The 17,228-nt window shown below is 45.1% G+C and overlaps 1 protein-coding gene across 5 annotated transcripts; it reads left to right on the forward strand.

Moving 5' to 3' along the window:
• Nucleotides 1–648: 648 nt before the first annotated feature.
• LOC106607149 (cdc42 effector protein 1) lies at nt 649–12,754 on the forward strand. 5 transcript variants are annotated; one of them, XM_045720432.1, is made up of 5 exons: nt 3,553–3,931; nt 8,004–8,614; nt 9,215–9,380; nt 10,303–10,775; nt 11,904–12,754. In XM_045720432.1, the coding sequence occupies exons 4-5, from the start codon at nt 10,322–10,324 to the stop codon at nt 12,548–12,550; spliced, it is 1,101 nt and encodes a 366-aa protein (XP_045576388.1). In that variant the 5' UTR covers nt 3,553–3,931; nt 8,004–8,614; nt 9,215–9,380; nt 10,303–10,321; the 3' UTR covers nt 12,551–12,754. The 5 variants fall into 5 exon arrangements, with proteins under 5 accessions (XP_014059258.1, XP_045576388.1, XP_045576389.1 ...); XM_045720433.1 differs by having other exon boundaries at nt 8,004–8,563; XM_014203785.2 differs by having other exon boundaries at nt 8,004–8,510; nt 9,215–10,775.
• The last annotated feature ends 4,474 nt before the right edge of the window (nt 12,755–17,228 follow it).

Raw genomic sequence — 17,228 nt, forward strand, 5'->3', positions numbered from 1 at the left:
CTGACTGGTTTATGAGTGAAGTGGGTCAAGTGGGAGCACCGATATCATCATGAGGGATCAGGACCTGAAGACCATGGGGACAGAAACTTCACAGCCACCAAAAACTACACAGAATCAGTTAGACCTCGCTCTGTGACAGTCAAGTCTTTAAAACAGTCAACAACTTTAAAACAACAGTGCTGTATGTGCCAATGCCTCAACCAGCATACAGGGCATCCCATAAAAACAGTCCTACAAGTTTGCCAGAATTTGCCACTATACAAAGATATCCTGGGTGATTCTGAACATCCCAATGATGTGGATATTGTTTGTTTTCATCATCAGATCATCAGTTCATATTTTACTTCAACTTTACACCGAGGCTTCTGGGGTTCGTGGATGTGCCTGTGGTTTCACTGACGCCCACTTCAGGAAGGCCTGGCAGCTGGAGAACTGAACAAATAGAGACTAATGGCAGGAGAGGCTTTCATAGTTGCCTGGGAAATAAGTGATCAGTGGAGAAATCCATTTCCCATGAAGGGGAATGTGCCGGAACCTCAGAAGCCAATAGGGAGGGATGGAGAGAGGGAGGGAGAGGAGGAGGAGTGGGTGTAAAGGATGGATTTGTGGGGCTGATGAGGTCAGACAGACTTCTGTAAATGTATGAGGACTACCAGGTCCTGTTGATAACAGCTGCAGAACCTCAGTATGTCTAATTCTGAATGAGAGCATGGAGGGGAGAGCATGGAGGGGAGAGCATGGAGGGGAGCGCATGGAGGAGAGAGCATGAGAAAAGGTGATTAAAAAGGTGAGGATTAGAGAGTTGAGAGGGTACAAAAAGAGAGGAGAGCGATGGAAAAGGGCAAATAGTGTGTGAGGAATTAATTCTATGTATGAGAAAGTGTGAGAGGGAGAAAGAGTAAAATGTCATCTTGCCTTCCTTTAGGTCCAGGGTCCAAAACTGTCATGCTCTTTTTTGTTGAAGAACCGGCATACTCAGCCCAAGACTGTTTTCCTTGGGACAGAGTGGAGTGGGCAATTGTGAGGGAGAAAAAATAAGGAAAAGAGGGAGAGAGGGAGGGAGGGAGCTGACTGAGAGAGGGTTGTATGAGCAAGGGAAATCAAGGTTCCAAACTATGCCTCATTGTTCTGGTCTCAGAGTGTCTTTGGTGTCTGACATCCTTACACCCCCTCTTCTTTCTGCCTTCTAACTTCAGCCCAGTGGTATGTGGTTTTGTTTTTTGGGGACAGACATGAAATGCAGCACATTGACCCCCAGATACTCCAGAGCTGCCTGCCTTCCTGCTGATTGCCTGCTGGTTTGAGAAACAGCCAACAGCCCAGGTCATCAGGGCTCAAGGAGTTTTACAAGATTAGCCCAATCACTAACCACTTTGGAATTTGGAAACTATTTGCTGACACATCAAGGCTTTGTCGATTCTTGGGCATTCCTGACGAGGCTGTATCCTTTTGGAGTGTCCAGCAGTCCATTCCCCCACCCACCCCCTTAACCCCCTCCATCAAACTCCCTGTTCCAAGCTCTTGCTGGCTGGGATGGATGGCAATACTATGTAGACTTCAAGACCTACAATCTAGGGAAAAAAGGGTTCCAAAATGGTTCTTCGGCTGTCCCCATAGGAGAACCCTTTTTGGTTCCAGGAAGAACCCTTTTTGGTTCCATGTAGAACCCTTTTGGATTACATGTAGAAACCTCTGTGTAAAGGGTTCTACATGGAACCCAAAAGTGTTCTACCTGGAACCAAAAGGGTTCTACCTGGAACCAAAAGGGTTCTTCAAAGGATTCTCGTATGGGGACAGTCAAATAACCATTTTAGGTTCTAGATAGCACCTTTTTTCAAGAGTGTATAAATAATTAGTGGCACGTTTTTGTATTGGCCTAAAAAATATCCTAACATCAGGAACTAAAATAAAGAGGACATATCAACTGAATTGAAAGCCAGAGTTGATTAACAACCACATTGTATTTGTTAATGAGAAAAGAACATACAATTAATTTATTAATCATAAAAGTGTTTGCTGCTGCAACAGTATAGTCGTGGCCAAAAGTTTTGAGAATGACACAAATATTAATTTCCACAAAGTTTGCTGCTTCAGTGTCTTTAGATATTTTTGTCAGATGTTACTATGGAATACTGAAGTATAATTACAAGCATTTCATAAGTGTCAAAGGCTTTTATTGACGATTACATGAAGTTGATGCAAAGAGTCAATATTTGCAGTGTAGACCCTTCTTTTTCAAGACCTCTGCAATCCGCCCTGGCATGCTGTCAATTAACTTCTGGGCCACATCCTGACTGATGGCAGGATAATGATCAATGCTTGGAGTTTGTCAGAATTTGTGGGTTTTTGTTTGTCCACCCGCCTCTTGAGGATAGACCACAAATTCTCAATGGGATTAAGGTCTGGGGAGTTTCCTGGCCATGGACCCAAAATATCAATGTTTTGTCCACTTAGTTATCACTTTTGCCTTATGGCAAGGTGCTCCATCATGCTGGAAAAGGCATTGTTCGTCACCAAACTGTTCCTGGATGGTTGGGAGAAGTTGCGCTCGGAGGATGTGTTGGTACCATTCTTTATTCATGGATGTGTTCTTAGGCAAAATTGTGAGTGAGCCCACTCCCTTGGCTGAGAAGCAACCCCACACATGAATGGTCTCAGGATGCTTTACTGTTGGCATGACACAGGACTGATGCTAGCGCTCACCTTGTCTTCCCCGGACAAGCTTTTTTCCGGATGCCCCAAACAATCGGAAAGGGGATTCATTAGAGAAAATGACTTTACCCCAGTCCTCAGCAGTCCAATCCCTGTACCTTCTGCAGAATATCAGTCTGTCCCTAATGTTTTTCCTGGAGAGAAGTGGCTTCTTTGCTGCCCTTTTTGACACCAGGCAATCCTCCAAAAGTCTTCGCCTCACTGTGCGTGCAGATGCACTCACACCTGCCTGCTGCCATTCCTGAGCAAGCTCTGTACTGGTGGTGCCCCGATCCCGCAGCTGAATCAACTTTAGGAGACGGTCCTGGCGCTTGCTGGACTTTCTTGGGTGCCCTGAAGCCTTCTTCACAACAATTGAACTGCTCTCCTTGAAGTTCTTGATGATCCGATAAATGGTTGATTTAGGTGCAATCCTACTGGCAGCAATATCCTTGCCTGTGAAGCCCTTTTTGTGCAAAGCGATGATGACGGCACGTGTTTCCTTGCAGGTAACCATGGTTGACAGAGGAAGAACAATGATTCCAAGCACCACCCTCCTTTTGAAGCTTCCAGTCTGTTATTCAAACTCAATCGGCATGACAAAGTGATCTCCAGCCTTGTCCTCTTCAACACTCACACCTGTGTTAACAAGAGAATCACTGACATGATGTCAGCTGGTACTTTTGTGGCAGGGCTGAAATGCAGTGGAAATGTTTTTGGGGGATTCAGTGAATTTGCATGGCAAAGAGGGACTTTGCAATTAATTGCAATTCATCTGATCACTCTTCATAACATTCTGGAGTATATGCAAATTGTCATCATACAAACTGAGGCAGCAGACTTTGTGAAAATTAATATTTGTGTCATTCTCAAAACTTTTGTCCACGACTGTACAGCGATTAGTGTGCATAAATGTTACAATACTTCCAAGTCCTCTCACCATTTTTTTCTTACGGTGAACGTTTGTTGAAGGCGTCATTCAAATCCTGATTTGACAACTGTTTTGTCGCTCACGTTCCTGCGGCGCAGCCCTGTATCTCCTTCCCATCTTCCAGCGAAACAATTTCTAAGGAGCATCGCAACACCTCTGCAAAGCACATTATGGACTTTACTGGAAACATTTTAATACATCGAAACATATCAAAGAAGACAAGGGTGGCACACACTGAAAATACAATTTCTATGTACCTTTTCCCTTCATAGCTTATGGAGCGAAAGCGAACTTTCAGTGGATTTTATGGTAAGTTTACATCGGAAAAAAATGATTACATAGTCTATACTTCGTATGGAAATTACTTTATTCACATATCTTTATCCTAACTGCTGATACATTATTATTGTAGGCTACTGCATAAATAAACAGTAAAGTAAAGACAAATTGAAACAATTAGTTTTCAATTTACAGTTGCTGATGGTGGGGGCAATATATCACGTTGATCAGTCCCTTAAATTTTGTATCAAATCTGTAACGTTGTATAGTAATTTTCTACATCGAGACGAGGTAGACTGTCGGATATTCTAGACAGGAGTTGGGATCGGTTGTGTGCCTGGAGGGCATAATTGTGCGTAGAGAGAGAGAGCTGACAGTGGCGCATGGCTGGGGACAGTGGGACCAGTGCACAAGGTGACAGTGAATGTTCTCAGTCCAGTTACCAAAATATCATTAGAAATTCACATTGTTACTGTGTTTCAGTGATTATAATTTCAAGTAGGCTACAGGAAGGTAGGCTAATTATTTTGGAAAGTCTGAGACCATCATCTCTTATGCATGAATGTTTTATTGTGAGTGTCTGTGGGCGCGCTCGTGAGTGCGCTCGTGCGCGCGGCTGTGTCACCAACAAGGACATGTGTGTGTTTGTTTTTTTGATATTTTCTTTCTCTAATCCCATTTCTGGCCCCTTACATACTTACATTCTCAACATCCCTAGGTGCATACTGTAGAATGAACCTAAAACCAGACCACTTATCTTGGCTGCATGTACATTGTTTATGAAACTGTAGATCAGGATTAACTTACAAAATGAGGTCAGAGTTGATTAACATTGATTAATTTCTTCTGAATGCGTGCACCCCTACATCAGGAAATGACTACCCATTGCCAGTATTCAGCATGATGTGTAAATAGAACAAGAGTAACCAAAATCCTAATTCATTGTCCTGTAACGCTTTGAATATGTAATTCTAAATCAATGTTCTCTCATATAAATTCTAGGGGTTAATTATTTCACAAACAGGTGTCTTAAAACCTCTGCGGCTTTCAATTGGACCCCAAGAAACCCAGTACTTCGAAACAGTGAAATCAATTGGCCACTGCTGGTGTGTCATGGCACAACTGTACTGAGATCCTGCCAGCATCACAGGCCAGTGAATAGTGAGGCTTACCTCACACAATCACTCTGCTAGTAACTGATCTGAGAGCAGCAAGAAGGGAGCAGCAGCAAAACACTTATCATAAGAGGCTCCCTTATTGCGACATTTCTGATGGTATTTCTGTAAATGGGCTCTACTAATGTTTGCTATGTGGAAGTTTAGAGAGCAAACACTCTCTGGTCTGGTGGTCTAACATGCTATTGAAATGGAATAGGGATGTATTTACACTCCACTGTTGTTCTGACTTATTGCCCTTCTGTTGTGTTAACATACAGTAAGTATGGTCAAGAAGACACTGGTTAATGATGAGAGAGAGTGCTGGGAAATGAACATCTTTGGAGATTTATTTGAGCATTAGGCAATGCAATGTTGAAATGTTGCAAGGTACTGCATCAAGGGAATTATGGGGAGGGAGGACTATGTGTACACACACACACACACACACACACACACACACACACACACACACACACACACACACACACACACACACACACACACACACACACACACACACACACACACCACACCACTAGGGGACCTGGCAGACTTTCTATAGCCACGTCGCAAAAGTAGATCCTCGTAAACTAAGTGACAGTATTTGGAGTCATGCGTCTTAACCCACAGCCTGGTGATGCAATGCTCTAAAGCAGGGATCATCAACTAGACTCTGCTGTGGGACGATTTTTTTCTTGAGCAGATGTATATTTTTAGACTAAAACAAAATCATTTCAAACATTGCTTACATTTGTATATGATCACGTGTCTCTTTATAATGCGTGGGAATACAGATTTCCAAAATTAAAATCACTTGGAGCTGATTTCCTCCTTTTTTTATGTCCAACAATTATTATTTTTCATAAATCTTGGAGGGCAAATAAAACCAACCACGCCCGCGGGCCACAAGTTGGGGAACCCTGCTCTAAAGGGACCAGGACTCTCCAGTGGAAGCATCCTCAGAGCTGACCCACTGTGGCAGAACCATCCCAGTGCAGAGCTCAGTTCTGCAATTTGCGGGCTTTGTGGTACCAGCTGTTCCTCTGAAGACTTAAACCCATTTACTGGGCAAGCAGGAGGACACAGAGAGGGGAAAGAAGAAAAGAAAGAAAGAAAGAATGAAAGAGAGAGGCAAGGAAAGAGTGACGAGAGAGCAAAAAGAGTATAGGGAGACAGAGAATGAAAAATTGACAAGAAAGGGATATTAAAAGTGTTTCCATTCAGAGCTTTAGGTCCTTTATTTGACGGCCATAATGAAGCGCGTCCGGCTGTCTTCCCCTCACCCACTGCTCCCATTAGAGTTTCAGATCGCCGTCCCTCCCTCCCTCCCTCCCTCCATAGTTTAAATACAATCAGACAGGCTGCCCTCGCCAGCCTTGCAGCATAACTCATCTTGTTTACGGATGTGCGCCGGTACAATTAAATAATAAATATAATGTTTAGCAGAGCCATGCATCTCCCTGTGCGTCTTTAACCAGTCCATGTACTGTATAAAGAGCCTGCAGTGGATTCCTGGTCTGCAGTATAGGGTTTATGAGCACAGAGGCATCTAAAAGCTCACAGAAAGTTGTGGAATTACTGATAAAGAGAGAGAGAGATGGGACCGTGTAAAATGTCAGGGTAGTGGAAGGAGGGAGCCATTTAGTGTGCGATTAGGGGAGATTGCAGAGGTGCTATAAGAGACAGAGACACCCACTGTGAACGATAGGAGTGGCAATTAGCCAGGGACAGGCATCCCTTACAACAGATTGGTTTTGACACAACAGGCAACCAGCCAGCAGCGACCGTCCCTCCTCCCTGCCACTCGCACGCTACCGTCACAGACGGCTAATCAGCCTCTTAATTGAATTGCAGCTAATCGTTCATGAGAAGACGAAACAGTACAGGCGCCGTCGACAAACATCCTCAGTCCTCCTTCCCCCTTTCCTTCCCCCACTATCCTAAGCCTGAGTAGCAGCAGCCTCAGGTGCCTCTACTCTAACCCCTGTACTCCAAATGAGACACCACGTCACACTGACAGGCCATGACACTAATCCTCAGAGACGCTGCGGAGCAGTCAGCCAAAGCCACATGGGGCTAAGTTAGGTGTTCACTTCCTCAGCATTTAGGACAAACATGACAGACTAGAGTAGACCTACATAAACATGGCTACAGTCCTGAAGTGCCTTAAATACAGTTAGTGGTGTAAAATTAGATGTACATTGTAACTCTAGAATACAGAATTATGTTAATTCCGCATTCTTCCTAGGGTGTCAGTTTAGTTAAGAAGGTTTGAGACAGACCTGACAATTAAACAATTAAGATTCTGTAAAGCAGAACTAGATTCAGCCGCGGACTGATTTTGTTCTTGAGCGGATGGTCAGGGGGCCGGAACATAATTACTAATCATTTTTAGACTGCAAATTGACTGCAAGAAGCCTAAAAATATATAACGTTTGACCAAAACATAATCACATTACATTTTTATTAAATCACACATCTCTCTATTGTACATGGGAATACTTTGGGACAGATTTCCAAAATCACTTGGAGCAAATTTTCTGGTGTTTTTACAGTCTTTTATGCTTTTATTTTTGCTCAGGAGGACAAATAAAATCACCTGACCTGCGGACCGGAAGTTGGGGAAACCTTCTGTAAAGACCTCTGAGAGAACTGGTCTTGTTGAAATGGATATATTGCATTTGGAGTCTGGCAATGACATACAAGGCTCTCTAAAATGTGTTGTGGTGCTCTCTTATTTTGGAAAACAACTCACATACCAAAAAAAACAAACATTTTATGACCTGTTGGCCGTTAGAAGTGACTCATGAGCCAAAACTGGGTGAAAAGAAGCATTCCCAAAATAAGTCAATCTAGATGTTCAGCAACCGGACACATTTATGTGACCCCATTTATGTGTCCTATTAATGGTTGCCTTTTCTCTAACTCTGTAACTCTCTGTGAAGTCTTCTCCAGGCAGCCCTGACGTGGTCTCAATGAAGAAAGAGAGAGGAGCCACTTACCAGTATCTCAAAACACTATCTGGATTGTGGGAGGCAGAGAACGAGAGAGGAGAGGGAGGAATGGAGAGAGGGATTAGAAGCTAATCCAGGACACGGCCAATCCCAGAGGAGCTCCTTTTCTTCCAAGACGCAGACAAAACAGTCGCACGGATTACTGCACTTTAGTGTATTGCCTTTTTTTAAAAAAAAGCATTATCCCTTTTGTATGGTGTTTCATTGCCCCTAAATGCCTGGTGTCCCGGGCCTGTGGTAAATTTCCTGAACTCTACAACAAAGGATAAAAGAAGACAACAGTCCCGGTGAGAGGGGAGCGAAGTGACAGGATGTCCCATGGACTGTGTGGTGCCACACGCAGATAAAGCGCTTTAGTGGAGACGACATGTGTGAACGGACCCCCTGCTCTTTCTGCTGGGTCTCAGAGGGACTGAAAGCTGACCACCCCTGTGGACGGTACATTCAAGATCAAACTTCTATGAGGGAATACTAAAACGACTGAGTGACTAGTGAGTGACAGGTTGGAGATATTTTCGTTGTTGATTACAGGGGACTATAAGGTGAGGTTGCTTTCAAAGCAGGATTACAAATTAGTTTCTGGAAACACTTAATGTATCTGAAGGGAAGAAGGACTTGATTGAGGAGACTTGCGGCAGCCTAGAAACCTCCATCATTAACTGGAAGGATCTGAGTTGTCAGTTAAGTGATTAAGTATCAAGTGTGTGTTTTGGTATTTGAGTGCAGTGTGTTCATGTGTGTAGGTGCATTAGAGAAGATTATTAGCTGACAATCAAAGGTGTCAGCCTATTGAGTCAATCCTCAATAAGCCATATCTAAAGTGACCTGGTTGGTGAGAGAGTTGTTGTCTTGGTGTTGTCTTGGTGTTGAAGCCTGTAGTGGTGAGAAGAGAAAGCACTGGGTGAGAGTGAAGTGGTAAATAAAGGGTGTTTTAAAGCTGACATAATCCCATTACAGTTCCTTAACAAGTTATTTATAATCTCCAACAAGTTTATTGGACAGAGCACACAGGGCCAAGCAGCTTAAACATAACCACTTTCAGATGTATAACACAGCCTAACTCCTATCTACTGTACTGTGCCAAGTTGCAAAGGAATTTTAACTAGGTTTACAGAAAACATAAATATTTCTTCTCATTTTAGGAGGATCTCGTAAACCTCTGGCAAGCTGATTGGTGTCTAGACGGGTGGGATGTTGGTTAACTGTTTGTTAACAAGACCTTGGATGGTTTTCACAGAAAGGGGTCTCTAAGTAACACTGCTGGCTGTCCAGCCTTGACAGAAGACATTGGTGCTCATTTTAAAGGAGGTAGGTATAGACTTCAGTTTGGACTGATCCTAAAAAGAGAAGAACAAGAATATTATTTTTGTAAAGCCTCATTGCTTAACTTTGAGAGGGAAGTTTAAGGACCTGTATATTTTTGTTGCTGAAGGGAAAGGTGCATTTAAATGACCTAATTATAGAAATTGTTGTGCACGTCTAAGATTGATTTAGCTCTAGAAACGTTCACAGGTATGAGCTTGCCAACAGAGAGAGCATGGTAGTTATATTGTTAGTGTTCACAAGCAGAAACACAAGTTCAAAATAACAGTCAGGCACTACTTCAATCCACAAAGAGTGAAATGTATTTTGTCTGACAAAATATGAGCATCTCTTAGTATTCTCTCTCTTTCACTGCACAAATACTGGATGAGTTATCTTTAACTGTCAGTATATATTTGGAGCTGCAAGTGGATATATTTTCTGAATTGACATTCAAAAACCCACCGTCTGGGAAAAGACCAGTGGATCCCAAGCTCAGACCACATAGGCTGTGGTTATTCCAGAATCCCTGGGATGTGTCATTCCTCCTCTTTTTATTCCTCATGACTAAAAGCTGCTGGGAAGGAGGACAGGATTTCTTTGAGGCTGGAGTCATTCTAAAGCACAGAATTGGCCCTGAGAGAGAAAGCTTTGAATGTTGACTGACTCCATAGATAACCATCATTCAACTGAAAACTTCAGTGGGACTTCCTACAGCCAAACTGCAGGTTTACGCTCAATGAATAGCTGGCACTTGCTGCCGTGTGGAGAATGTATTCCACACACTTTCTCAGCACATACTTTGTGTTTTTCTTTTTTTTAAAGATCCAGAAAGTTGTTTAAGTGTCTTTTAACACTCATTTTACATTGGAAAAGTTGACTGATTTCTTACTGGATTTTTAATCCCCCTGATTAATTATATTTAAAGGGTAGTCATCTCTGCTACCATGAGTCTGGGAAAACTGCCAGGGATTAAAGGCCTAGCGTCGGGCTCTCAGGGGAAAAGGCGCTTTAAGAGCGAACTCTCCGTGGACATGATCAGCCCACCGCTCCCAGATTTTCGCCACACCATGCACGTGGGCCGCGGCGGCGATGTGTTCGGAGACACCTCCTTCCTTAGCAACCATGGGGGCAAAGGGGAACCAGCGAGCCCCGATTCACCCACCAGCAGCACGAAGACCACCCGCTTCTTCTCCCGCACCCTGAGGCATGTACGCAGGTCCCCTGTGCCCCGTGCCAGGATCGGTTCCCGTGACCTTTCACCCCCACCGCCTCCTGTCTCACCCATCATCAAGAACGCCATCTCACTGCCCCAGCTGAACATTGACATGCCCAACGGCTACCAGAGGGTGCTGTTCCCCAGCTCAGTGAGCTCCCCAGATACCTCCCTCTACAGCTACGGTAAGAACATCTGTAATGGGGAAAAGGACATATTGCACACACACACACACACACATGCACATGCATGCGCACACACACAGGTTGCAATTTCCTCTTCTCAAACCTCCAAACAGTCAACAAACAGATAACTGTTTTCTGAGTCATCTGCAATTACCTTGGTTACACCTGCATGCAATTACGCCTATAAACACAAACAAACATAGCTGGGGAGAGAAAGATACCGAGAGGGCATTTCCTGTCATCTTTTGTGTTTGTGTGCTGCTTGACTGCATCGCATAAACCCAACACTCATCATCTCCCTTTTAAATCACTGCTGGTACAGCGAAACTGTATGTGTGTGTGTGTGTGTGTGTGTGTGTGTGTGTGTGTGTGTGTGTGTGTGTGTGTGTGTGTGTTCAGGGGTAGGGGTTTTAGAACAGTATGTGGGATGTCTGGAATTCCCCCCAGCCACTGGAATAGTTACCCAACTCAGATGGAATGTACCCAAATAAAGAGCACCAACAGAGGGCACAGAGAGCTAGATGACCTGGGGGATTAACAGGTTAACTCACACTATATCACCTCTTACTGTGATGTACATGTTCATTTGTATATTCTGGTCATTTCTTTAGCTCTTCTTTCTTTCCTCTCCTGTCCCATTTTCCTCTCATTCCTTTTCTACTCTCCACGTCATCAACTGTTTTTAACTTTAAGTTCCTTTCTCTTTCCCACTCTGTTATCCCCTTTATATGCCTTTCTGGGTCCTTCTCTCACCTCTCTTTCAGTAGTGGCTGAGAACTGTCCACTAGGCATTAAACCAAGCCCCCCCCCATCCCCCACCCAGGGAGCATTCAGAACCAGTGAAGTCATGGCACCGTGGAATGTGTGTGTGGGTTGGGCTGGTGCTCTGAAACGACTAAACACCTTGCTTGTTTTAGACTGTCACCCTCTGGCCAATGAGGCAAACTGCAAGGCTACCTGACATTATTTTCAATGCACTTCTTTGAAAGTTGGTTTCTCTGTCTAATGAAAGTAATTGGATATTATACTGTAGATGCATTAATAGAATCAACAATGGCCTTTTTCAAGGCATGAACTGTTCTAAAAATGTATTGCATTTTAATATGTTTGTCTCCTTCCTGTCTGCAGGTCTGCAGTCTGGTTTCGTAACACTACCCCGCCACTCCCGCCTTGATAAACAGCTGCAGGACGGCACCGGACTGTTCGCTCAGGACTATCACTGTGGCTCGCTCCCTGACAACGACGGCTTCGCGCTAACGCGCTCCGACTCCTTCACCTCGTTCACAGTGGACCTTGGCCCCTCTCTCATGAGTGAGGTTCTGGGCATGATTGACAGCCCCAGTTGCCTCAGTATGCCCAATCACAGCTGGGAGTTGGGGGAAGAGGAGGAAGAGGAGGAGCAGAGCTCTGTGTTTGAGCTGGCTGTGCAGAGCCCCATGCTAAGCTCATCAAACCCTTCCATGTCAAGCACTCCGCTCAAAGTGAATGTGAACAACAGGGGGCGCTCTTGCAGCTCAGAGTGGGCAGAGGGAGAGGAGGAGGATGAGAGGTCTCTTAAGACGCCAGACGCATCTATGCGGTCTCCTACACAGGTAGAACCAGTTATGGAAGCTGAGAGGTTCCAGAGGGCAGCTGATGTGCTGGCGCGTCACTACGGGGGAGGCTCCTTCTCCAGGAGTCATCGCAGCGATTCTGCCTCCTCCTCCTCCTCCTCCCCCCTCAGCCAGCCTAAAGCCCCTTACGCCTTCCCTGAGGAAGAGGAGATCAAAGTCTGAAACATTTACCAAATGTCTATCATTGTGAGGAGAAGAACCCTTTTGATCATTAGACTACTTACTGGGTGACTGGTTCTGAATCCTTGCACTCAAGACCTTCAGAGGGATCCATGTTTTTCAATAAACCTTTTACATGAATGATTTGAATTGAAAAGCTCCTCCTCATAATGATAAGAGCTCTCGTCTACCATCTAACAACTGGATCAATACTGTCTCTTGTTCAGTTCTAGAGAAGCTTGTGTAGAGTTTCTCAGACATGATCTGACAGCAACATTGAACAGAGTATACAGTGGGGAGAACAAGTATTTGATACACTGCCGATTTTGCAGGTTTTCCCACTTACAAGTCTGTAATTTTTATCATAGGTACACTTCAACTGTGAGAGACGGAATCTAAAAAAAATCCAGAAAATCACATTGTATGATTTTTAAGTAAGTAATTTGCATTGTATTGCATGACATAAGTATTTGATACATCAGAAAAGCAGAACTTAATAATATTTGGTACAGAAACCTTTGTTTGCAATTACAGAGATCATACGTTTCCTGTAGTTCTTGACCAGGTTTGCACACACTGCAGCAGGGATTTTGGCCCACTCCTCCATACAGACCTTCTCCAGATCCTTCAGGTTTCGGGGCTGTCGCTGGGCAATATGGACTTTCAGCTCCCTCCAAAGATTTTCTATTGGGTTCAGGTCTGGAGACTCGCTAGGCCACTCCAGGACCTTGAGATGCTTCTTACGGAGCCACTCCTTAGTTGGCAAACTTCAGACGGGCCTGGACATGCGCTGGCTTGAGCAGGGGGACCTTGCGTGCGCTGCAGGATTTTAATCCATGACGGCATAGTGTGTTACTAATGGTTTTCTTTGAGACTGTGGTCCCAGCTCTCTTCAGGTCATTGACCAGGTCCTGCCGTATAGTTCTGGGCTGATCCCTCACCTTCCTCATGATCATTGATGCCCCACGAGGTGAGATCTTGCATGGAGCCCCAGACCGAGGGTGATTGACCGTCATCTTGAACTTCTTCCATTTTCTAATAATTGCGCCAACAGTTGTTGCCTTCTCACCAAGCTGCTTGCCTATTGTCCTGTAGCCCATCCCAGCCTTGTACAGGTCTACAATTGTATCTCTGATGTCCTTACACAGCTCTCTGGTCTTGGCCATTGTGGAGAGGTTGGAGTCTGTTTGATTGAGTGTGTAGACAGGTGTCTTTTATACAGGTAACGAGTTCAAACAGGTGCAGTTAATACAGGTAATGAGTGGAGAACAGGAGGGCTTCTTAAAGAAAAACTAACAGGTCTGTGAGAGCCGGAATTCTTACTGGTTGGTAGGTGATCAAATACTTATGTCATGCAATAAAATGCAAATGAATTACTTAAAAATCATACAATGTGATTTTCTGGATTCCGTCTCTCACAGTTGAAGTGTACCTATGATAAAAATGACAGACCTCTACATGCTTGTAAGTAGGAAAACCTGCAAAATCGGCAGTGTATCAAATACTTGTTCTCCCCACTGTATATAAAAAACAACCCTTAAAACATGACAGGTTTCATTATATCTTCATAAGAAATATACCTTATACTAAGCAGATTCCATTAAACTGTCATTCAATTCTGGGATGGAACAATCTCTTGATATCGTGCAACTCTGTGCTATAGCAGCTGCAGTACAACAGTCACACTAGACGCCGTACAACAACCAGAAAGGAGCCAAGGTTGTGTCTGTTAAAACCACTCATAGTGGTCATTCACAGACATGCCACATGGATGTAAGGAACATAATACGTTTTATTTTTAGAAGACAAAGGTAGGATTTCCAGCCTAATGGCACACTCCTTCTGTGGAAAGGATTGAAAAGGGAGATAAAACATGACTATCTGCAAAACTATTTGTAACAGTATGTGGATACTAAAGGGACAATACATTTTGTTTTGTTTGATTTTGTTTCTATCCACCTGACCTAAATTGACATATCTTCAGTGACAAAATCATCTCAGTTAGACCTAACACAAAGCCAGTTTCATAAATGATCATTTCCTGAGAAAAGTTTGATAGGAATAAAGCTTTTCTCACTAATATCTGGAATAATATCTGAGATTGCACTGCATGCTAAGGTTGAAATGAAGGGCGTGCCCTGTAAAATGTATAAAACTCATTTGGGATACACAGCCCTATAATCGTTTAAACCTATAGCTGCCTTACAGTGATAGTTATTGTCAAGTACTTTTTCCAAGTATGTTTGTTCACGGTGTTATGTTCATACATGTGACTATAATTTCTTTTTAAATAACAAGGAAACAAATGCATTGTCATACATGAAGGTAATCAAATGAAGTTGAATATTAGCTATGTTCATAAGACTACAGGCACTCTACTTAAAATGACCAGTACAGACTTGTATGTGATGTCACATATGAATACAGTATGTATACGGAATAAAATACGATTGTATAATTTTATCCATTTACCAGTAGCTGTCATAGCAGTCATATTCTTAACAATAAATACCGTTTTTTAATAAACATTGGTTCTGTCCTTTTGTCGGGTCGCGTCTGTCACGAATCCCACCGAAGGTGGCTCCCCTGCCTGCTCGGGCGGCGCTCGGCGGTCGTCGTCACCGACCTACTAGCCACCGCTGATCCCTTTTTCCTTTTTAATTTGGTATGTCTTATTGTTTGCACCTGTTCCTCATTTGGGTCTTTTGATTTTGGTTATTTAAGCCTGGTTAGCCCGCCCAGGTTTGTGCGGGATTATTTAGCGTCAGGTTGTGTTTTTTGTATTTGGATGTGCTGGCGATTTACTGCTGTTATATTGTATGCATGCTGTGCACCTGTTCTGGGCACTTTGCATTTTTTCCACGCCGGTTGCGTTGGCGTCGATCGTGTTGTGTTTTATTTAAATAGACACAAAGTTCCTTACCTCTGCTCTCTGCGCCTGACTCCTACCACCACTCCTAGCAACTACTGACAGAATCCTGCACCAGCTATGGAGTCAGCAGGAGCAGCCTCCCCTCCTCTCCCATCGATGGAGGAACGGGTCCTTCACCATACCACCATCCTCCACCGAATCGGCTCAGCGATGGAGCAGATGATGGAGAGGATGGACCGATGGGAGAGGAGTGGCCTCCCTACCGCATCCCCAGCACCAATTCCCCCTCCACCATCTACCCCTCCACCGACGTCCGGACCCGGAGCCCTACGCCTGGCTCTCCCCAGGGAGTAAGATGGAGCGGCGGCTGGGTGCCAGGGGTTCCTGCTACAGTTGGAGTTGTACCTGGCTACCGTTCATCCGACTCCCTCGGGAGAGGAGAGCGTAAGCGTCCTCGTCTCCTGCTTAACGGGACGTGCCCTGGAGTGGGCCAACGCAGTGTGGTATGGCCCAGACTCGGCAAGGGATCACTACCCCGAGTTCACCCGCCGTTTCCGGGCCGTGTTCGACCACCCAGCAGAAGCTGTTCCACCTGCGGCAGGAGACGAGGAGCGCACAGGACTTTGCTCTGGAGTTCCGGACCTTGGCTGCTGGAGCGGGGTGGAACGACAGGGCCCTGATGGACCACTATCGGTGTAGCCTCCGGGAGGACGTCCGCCGTGAGCTAGCCTGTCGGGACACTACCCTGTCACTAGATGAACTAATCGACATGTCCATTCGTCTCGACAATCTGCTGGCTGCGCGCGAGCGTCCAGACAGGGCCCTGTTGGTTCCACCTCCTGGTCCTCCAGCTCCCATACCTATAGAGCTAGGGGGGGCCGCGTCCAGGGGAACCGGAGGAGGAGGCTCCTCTTGTACTCCTCTTGTACCCTGAGATGAATGAGCACTCCTCATTCATATCAGGTGAGTAAGCACCAACCTCACCCAGAGCTCCCTGTTGGTCACATGTTCGTTTTAGTAACTTTCCCCTTGTTTTCTCCCTCTTTCCAGCATAAGGCGCTAGTCGATTCAGGCGCAGCTGGAAACTTTATGGATCGTGGGCTCGCATTAAGGCTAGGGTGTCGTTGGACCAACCTTTCCCCGTGCACTCCTTAGATAGCCGACCATTATGGTCAGGACTGGTCAGGGAGGCCACGGTGCCACTGGACATGGTAACGCAGGGGGATCATGGGGAACGGATTAGTCTCTTCCTCATTGATTCTCCTGCGTTTCCGGTGGTGCTGGGGATTCCCTGGCTGGCCAATCACAATCCCAATATTTCGTGGAGACAGGGGGCTCTCAGAGGGTGGTCAGAGGAGTGCTCAGGCAGGTGTAAGGGAGTTTCCATCGGTGCGACGACGGTGGAGAGTCCAGACCAGGTTTCCACTGTGCGCATTCCCTCAGAATATGCCGATTTGGCTATCGCCTTCTGTAAAAAGAGGGCGACCCGATTACCACCTCATCGACGAGGGGATTGCGTGATAAATCTCCAGGTAAACGCTGCACTTCCCAGGAGTCACGTGTACCCATTGTCACAGGAGGAAACGTTGGCTATGGAGACATATGTCACGGAATCTCTGAGACAGGGGTACATTCGGCCCTCCATGTCACCCGTCTCCTCGAGTTTCTTTTTTGTGAAGAAAAAGGATGGAGGGTTGCGTCCGTGCATTGATTATCGAGGTCTAAATTCCATCACAGTAGGGTTCAGTTACCCACTACCTCTCATCGCTACGGCGGTGGAATCATTTCACGGCGCGCGTTTTTTCACGA

The sequence above is a fragment of the Salmo salar genome, chromosome ssa06 (assembly GCF_905237065.1).
Source record: "Salmo salar chromosome ssa06, Ssal_v3.1, whole genome shotgun sequence".
NCBI classification, from domain to species: domain Eukaryota; kingdom Metazoa; phylum Chordata; class Actinopteri; order Salmoniformes; family Salmonidae; genus Salmo; species Salmo salar.

Excerpts from the sequence above, each read along its gene's own strand:
- LOC106607149 (XM_014203783.2), top strand. The coding sequence starts at position 10,322 with ATGAGTCTGGGAAAACTGCCAGGGATTAAAGGCCTAGCGTCGGGCTCT. Across the intron at positions 10,776-11,903 it reads TACCTCCCTCTACAGCTACG|GTCTGCAGTCTGGTTTCGTA; the intron begins GTAAGAACATCT and ends TCCTGTCTGCAG.